This window comes from Triticum aestivum, chromosome 5D (assembly GCF_018294505.1).
Source record: "Triticum aestivum cultivar Chinese Spring chromosome 5D, IWGSC CS RefSeq v2.1, whole genome shotgun sequence".
Taxonomy (NCBI): Eukaryota; Viridiplantae; Streptophyta; class Magnoliopsida; order Poales; family Poaceae; genus Triticum; species Triticum aestivum.
The window spans coordinates 426,840,707-426,847,812 of record NC_057808.1 but is presented as its reverse complement, the minus strand read 5'-3'; the positions used below and the strand labels follow the sequence as shown (position 1 = coordinate 426,847,812).

Sequence of the window (7,106 nt, the reverse complement as noted above, 5' to 3'; positions counted from 1 at the left end):
GGGCGCCTTCGATGGGCGTGAGCAAGCATCTAGCTCCCGATGTAAGACTTCGCTGATGGGGATTGGGTGCACCAGCGATTTTCCATCGGCATCAGGCAGAACGACATATTCCTCTGTTCACATGGAGGGCGCCAAGGTAATGATTGTGGAGACGTGGTGGGTGTTTTTGGTTGGTTCATGTCAGTATGGAGTGGCAGCGGCCAGATCCGCACCACAACGCGGACGGCCCCCGATGGCTATGGTGACGTTCACGTTGCTACCGCAAGTTTGGCCTGGCATGGAATACTGGTTGGCATGACTTTTGGAAGTCCGTCAGAAAGATTGTGACTGAAACACTATTTCATGTCCAGGGTGAAAACTTTTGTTCTGGCCTTTATTGGTCGGGCTCAGCAGCATCGAAGTTGCGTCGTTACCATGTTGGAGGCATCATATAGTGATTCTTTGCTGGCCTTCAGTGGTTGGTCTCGGCATACATGATAAAAATCTTCACGCTGGTCATATGCGACCGGACAAGACGACAAAAGTACGATTACGTTTATTCCTTCTTGAAGGTGTTGTTGCGGAAGAAGTAGACTTCGTCGTATGGGTTGCTTTCATATCTTGTAAAGATTTTTCGGGTAGTTGCGTATGTTTTGTATTCCTCTTGTTGATAATTTGCATCAACTTTAAATATGAAATGATTGTGTGCACCACAATGATGTAGAGGTCAGGGTCTCTTTTCGAAATAAAACATAATAAGTAGCAAGGTTCAATATCAATTATGCCTCACATCTCACAAGTCACAAATCTCAAGAGTAGTTCTATGTTGACATATGGTTAGGGCTTGAGTGGGGTTGGCCGTGGATACACGTTTGAGATTTTCTCAGAAGTCTTATTTATATGGGCCTAAAGTCCATCTAATACCTAAGGCATCCTGACTCTTTGTGTGTGCTTTTTGCGGGTAGATTCTTTGTTTAATGGTTATAATTGGGTGTCCTAAGATTATGCCTAACAATCACAACTATTGAAGGTGCCCTTGTTACTCCACTGTTATTAGTTAGGATGCACAGTCTAGCAGATAACCATTCCATCTGCTCGAAATGGAGGGGTGGTGGTATAACTAAGTATGGTTCAGCAAATAACTGTTGGTTGCTTGTGCACTTTTTATTTGAAACAAAGGCAAAAGATTTGCCTTATCGATTAATTATGAAGAAGAGGGTTACCAAGCTAATTTACAAAAACCGGGCGGAAGCCGATGCACAAACACCCGAGAGGCGGGCTACTCAGCAAGCATGGAACATCAAACGGCCCTTCAAACCCACAAAAACCGCAACCCTCGACACCCACTGGTTGCTTAGTATAACTGCTTAAAGCCAGCAAGCAAGTAATGGTGGTATAACTGAGTATGGTTCAACAAATAACCATTGGTTGCAGAGATTATCATCTGCTTGATTTTCATGCATGCGCTATAACAGTTTTTTTTTTCAATAAAAGGGGCCACATGGCCCCCATATGTATGCATTATAACGTTGCTGTGGAGGTAGCGAGGCCAAGTTGCAGGGGATCTGCGCCACATTTGGAGCCGACAAGGGGCTCCACAAGAATCTAATCAAAACATATAGGATCTTGGATTACAAAACAGAAGATCAAAAGAAGAAGAAGATGCGTACGAAAAAAAGGCGGAGCAACTTGCAACTTTGGGCCAAGATTCACCAGAATCTATCTAGCTAGAGCCGGGAGGACACATATGGCTTTTATGGGCAAGTAGACACATGCGCGACTGAAACTCCCACAGTGCAGCTGCGCGTGCTAACTGGCAATTTGGCACCACCTGACCTGACCTGACCTGACCTGACGGACAAGCAGTAAGCAACAAGGTCGGCCACCTTTGCACTGATCCCTCGTGACCCCGATCATGTCACGTCTGTCTCGAGATGGGGAACGTCGCCCGCATCTGGGTTCTGCAGTGTGCGGCAGAGCTCATGGTCGACCATGTGATGTGATGGAGGCACCGGCCCACCTGCATATATTCACACGTCGCCCCATGCCCCATCGACCACGCCCACCTGGCCTATGTTCCCCTCTCTTCTCCAATCTGATACTCCTAGTAAAAAAGTAGTACAATGCCAAGCTGGTTGCTGCGATCTGGGTGGAGGCTCGATTCAAAACTTTTCTCCACCGCCTTGCTTGCTTGCTAAACCAGACTCGCTACAATAATCTATACAGGTGAGGTGATACTACGGCCGGAGGCGAGGTCAAACTGCCGGCTCCATCCGCACATGGCTCTTGCGTTGCATTGCATGCACCTCGCCGGGCGGTGCCGTGCCGTGTGCTGGCATGCATGGCGCTACGCTAGCTGGCTAGCACGGAGACAGAAGCGGCCAGTGGCGCCCGGCGCTGCTGCCGCAGAGCCACGCGAACGCGGCGAGTGCTGCGACTGCGAAGGCGCTCGGCGCCGGCGACGACGCGTGGCTCGAGCTCGGCGCGTACTGCCACCCGCTGCCGCTGCCGCTGCCGCTGCCGGCGTCGCGGCTCCGGCCCAGGTAGGAGACGGTGTCGTTGACGTGGGGCAGCGCCGGCGGCGAGGCGCTCGTGGTGACGACGGACGACTTGAGGCTGGGTCACAATCACAGACGGACGGCCAAGCCAAACATTAGTTAGTACGCAAATGTGGTGGACGTGACAAGGTTTTGCATGTGCCGCGTACGCACGTATGCATGCACAGCACGAATGGTCTATGGAGGAATTACCTGGACATGGCGGCGGGGCAGAAGACGACGAGGTAGGAGGCGGTGCCGGAGGTGCAGGTGAAGGTGGAGGTGGCGTCGTCGTAGGCGTAGCTGTATGCGCGCGGGCACGCGTTCTTGAAGAACATGGAGTAGGCCGACGGGCGGCACGCCTCGGGCCCGCCGGCGAACGCGCCGCTGCAGCAGTCCTCGGGCCGCCCGAACGCCTCGCACGCGCTCTTGCACGCGATGCCGGCGCCGTCGGGCCCGGCCACCCGCAGGTCCGCAGGGCACGGCCCGTTCAGGTCCGCCAGGCACCCCGTGGCGCCGCACCCCTCTCCGCCGCCGCCCTGAGGGAGCACGGCCATGGGGATGTTGGAGCCGTCCACGAGGCTCACGTCGTAGAAGTCTTTGCTGCCGGAGCCGTCGAGGGTGAACTCCGCGAGCGAGCAGGGGGGAGCGGCGCCCCCGCCGGCGCACTCCACGGCGCCCGAGCCGCAGTCGCAGGTGGCGCAGGCGAACCGCCCGTCGGCGCCCGTGCCGCAGAGGGTGCGCCCCCACATGCGGCCCGACCACGCCGACGGCGCCTCCACCGCGCGCGACTCCCCCGGCGCCAGCGCGAAGCCCGTTGTGGGTAGCGCCGGCGTGCCCGAGCCGGACAGCAGGCCCGGCCACACCGTGTAGGCGCAGGAGTTGGTCAGCGTGAACGTCGTGGACAATGCAGCCGGGAGGAGCGAGCCCAGAAAGAGGAGGAAGGAGATGTTGAGCATCAGCCGGAGAGTCGTTGCCGCCATTGCAGCAGAAGCCGGCGAGCTTGATTAGGCGGTGATGAGTAGCTAGAGTACGTACGGTTGCGCGATGAATTCAGGAGGAGGAGGAGCTCGATCGAGGTCGGGAAGGTGGTATGCGCGCAATGCCGGCCACAACCATGTGCCGGCGGGTTTATAAGAAGAGAGCTAGCGTGAGAGCGGAGACAGGGGTGGACTTGGACATGGAGGCTCGTGATGGACGGTGGTGGTGGCGGGGGCGGTCAACAGGTTGTCCTCTACTCCTCCTCCTCCTCTGTGCGCCATGAGAGAGAGAGAGAGAGAGAGAGAGAGAGAGAGAGAGAGAGAGAGAGCATCGGGCAGTGCCGGTTGTCCGTGTCGCCTGCCAGATTCTTTGTGCTTACCACATGCTAAGTGATCACTCATGATTACTTGCGGTTTTTACTCTGTTTTCTTTACGTCGTCTCTGCGATCTCGTACGTCTTTGCAGTGGCTTCAAGGAAGCGACTAAAATGATGACTTGTTAATTTGATGAGCCGGGCTGATCAAGTTATGTGTTTTTTTGCATCGGATCACGAGGGATGCATCATGAGGCGAATCTCGGTGGACGGCTCGACGCGCGCGGTAGCTAGCTGCATTTTGCTGTGCTCGCGTGGTTTCAGCGGAGCCAGTCTGCCTCTGCCAGGGTTCGTCGTCGTTCCCGGGACGGACACACCGCGGGCGGGTGGGGTGGGTGGGACTCGTGGCCGGAGAATCTCACTGGCGAGCGCGTGCGTGCGTCCTTCCTCTCAGTCTCCGATGAGCTCGGTGCCGACATCCCGTGACCTGTATCTGTATGGCGCGCGTGCATCATCATGGATGCTCGGTTCCAAAACCTGATCGCTCGCTCCAGTCGCTCGCTTGATCCCACCTCCGTAAGAACATCTCCAATAGATACTCTCTCTTTTTTTTTTTTGACGTGAATAGATGCTCTATTTTAGGCCATCAAAGTTGGCTTCGAGCAAAATTTACAGCATCGAAATTGCCAAAATTTGCAACACCAAAACATTCATATTTAACCGTCGTCCTAAAATACATCACGGCTATCTTCTTGTGAGTGCCCATTTTATGACACCTGGTGGAGCAACATGGTGAGACAAAAAAAAAGGTTGATTTCGTGCGGTCTTTTGCAGTCCCCGCTGCCCTAAAAAAATTGCTCCAGCCGCCCAAGTTCCAAGTCTGTAGCACTTGGTGTTGTATTTTGCACTTGCCCTATCTCTAGTGTAATTTATTTTACATACAGGGCACCTATTAGAGCGGCGTTTTCGACCCTCGTAATGTAACACTAGCAGGCGGAAGCGTGGCGGCACGCCGCATCTGTCATGAAGGCTGTGTGCGTGGCTGCGTTGTTTTTCATATGAAATAATAGAATGCAGTGGATAAGCGAGCTGGCAGTTGATAATGTGCAACCAATTTAACATGCAATAGAAAGCAATATGGTCTAGCTAGTTCACTTGTAAAATTTTAGATCACACTTTGCTCAAAGGGGCTTATATCTATAAACATAAATTACTTAACTGGTATGGATACATGTCCATGTCTTGGAACGCGTTTACAACAATCTGGCCAAAAGGATGTTATTGCGATGCAAACAACATGCTTAAGGCTCACAGCACGCTTGTGCAACAGAAGATACTAACACGACCTACTTAGTTCGACGGGCATAGATGCATATCTGCATCTTGGTTCATATACATAACGGAGTGTGCCTGGTATGACTACTGGATAGAACTATATTCGAGAGGTGGTCTACTTCTCCGTAGTAGCTTCACTTTCCTGGGCGGTTGCTGCAGGGAACAACTCTTTTGCTGCAGGCCTGCATACAGTTTGCCACGCTTTCGTCAGGCTTTTGTTATAAAACGGAGACATGTATGTCACGTTAGAAAAATGCTGATTACCTCTTCTTCGCCTATGTTTCCACAAGTTTGTTGCTATCTGCTGACCTTTTCTTGCCGCTTGAGCCTATCTTGTCATTACGTGGCTACAAGCCAATCAATGCAACGTGAACAGACAGACAATTTGTACAGAATATAACCTATGTCAGTTTGGATCCGTTTGATATACCTCAGCTGGTTCTGATTCAGATGGTGAATTACTCTGCTGACCGTCCTTAATAGACGGTTGTGTTGCAAGAGGATCTTCAGTTGTTGCAGATGCAGAGGATGAAGGGCCATGAATGTCTAGAACTGCTGCTGGATTACGCATCGGAAACTGTGCAAGTGGTCTTTCGTTGTCGAAGTGATCTGTTGCTTACACTTTGAAATGGTAGAAGTCGACTCTCAGAGTTTGATCATTTGTAGTGAATGTAGTAATTAATTTCTTGCCGTGAAGCCAGAAAATACACAAGAGCTCCTGGGTGCTCCACACCCCTATACGAATATTAAACGTAAAAAATACCAAAAAAATTCAAAAAAACTGAAATTTAGGGATATCAAAACTGGGTTCTCAATCTACTCCCGTGTAAAATTTCATGAAAAAATATCAGGAAACATATGCGTGACGAAGGAAATACTGTCCGAACAAAAATCCATCCAAACAGTTTTTTTATACATAGGATTTTTTGTCTTTTTGGCCACGAATACGTTTCTTGGTATTTTTTCACAAAAATTCACGCGGGAGTAGATCAGGAACCCAGGTTTGATATCCCAAAATCTCTTTTTTTTTCTTCAAATTTCTCGGTATTTTTTTGAATTTAATGTTCGTATAGGGGTTTGGAGCACCCGGGTGCTACAAATCCGCTTCCCCGTGAAGCCTCTCTATTTCAGGTGGCAAACCCTTCGCATGGGCTGCTGCACATTCTGCAGTTGTTTCGGTTATTAGTTCTTGCTGCCCAAAGAAAGTAAACTCGGCAAAAGGTGGGTCTGTCTGGTCTTCAGCCTCTACGTGTTTTTAAAAGCCATCGAGCCTGTGCATTTCAGAATATATTTGATCAGGTGATGTACTTAGATTTTCTTGGGCAAAAAAAACTTCAAAACAGAGAAACATTGAATCCATACCTGCATACCGATCTACCATGACCCCAACAAACAGTACCAAAACGGGTTCCCTCTTGGCTCAGGAGCGCGGTGTGTCTGCATCAAAGGAGTGCACAAAATCTCCCCAAAGCATAACTATTGCGTGTCTCCTGCATAATTAGTTAAGTTGCTGAATTTTGTAGAAGTGGTCATTCATGGATGATGTACACTGCTGTAAATGTGAGAAAAATGATAGTATATTGTCGGTTGGTAATAAAGATTTGACGTCTTGGCTCCCGTGCATTTACAGTAGGAGGAAGAAAATCCGTGATTCCTGTAACTAGAGCAATTACATCTGCAAGTTTTAGACACAAAGTATAACTTTAGAGGAAAATAGCACAGATTTTTAAAGCAGGTAGTACATTCCTAGATAGAGATGTGTACCAACTAACCTGACATAAGCACATTTGATCCGATTCGGTTTTCTACTTCAGAGAATGGAAGAGCATTATGAGCGATGAGAGGAAAACCAGGAAGCTGAGGATTGACAGGACACACAATATTTGTATTAATAAAAGAAAGCCTGAAAGGATGATCAGTGGCTCTGTATTTTTCTTTTGCTCTCAGAATCAGGTAATGCT

General features: G+C 50.1%; 1 protein-coding gene and 1 long non-coding RNA gene across 2 annotated transcripts; both read right to left on the bottom strand.

Annotated features, from left to right (window-relative positions):
• Window positions 1–1,467: 1,467 nt before the first annotated feature.
• On the bottom strand, window positions 1,468–3,798 carry LOC123122374 (thaumatin-like protein 1b). The gene is made up of 2 exons (XM_044542569.1): window positions 2,730–3,798; window positions 1,468–2,595 (listed from the first exon to the last, which is right to left on the bottom strand). The coding sequence occupies exons 1-2, from the start codon at window positions 3,497–3,499 to the stop codon at window positions 2,340–2,342; spliced, it is 1,026 nt and encodes a 341-aa protein (XP_044398504.1). The 5' UTR covers window positions 3,500–3,798; the 3' UTR covers window positions 1,468–2,339.
• Window positions 3,799–4,996: 1,198 nt separating this feature from the next.
• LOC123122375 (uncharacterized) lies at window positions 4,997–6,905 on the bottom strand. Its single transcript, XR_006460198.1, has 4 exons — window positions 6,508–6,905; window positions 5,576–6,416; window positions 5,410–5,492; window positions 4,997–5,327 (listed from the first exon to the last, which is right to left on the bottom strand). It is a non-coding gene; the product is annotated as an uncharacterized lncRNA (long non-coding RNA).
• Window positions 6,906–7,106: the final 201 nt, after the last annotated feature.

Bases quoted from the DNA above. Each gene is read 5' to 3' on its own strand.
- LOC123122374 (XM_044542569.1), bottom strand. From the start codon at position 3,499: ATGGCGGCAACGACTCTCCGGCTGATGCTCAACATCTCCTTCCTCCTC. The intron at 2,596-2,729 runs GTAATTCCTCCA...ATTGTGACCCAG, and splicing joins TGCCCCGCCGCCATGTCCAG to CCTCAAGTCGTCCGTCGTCA.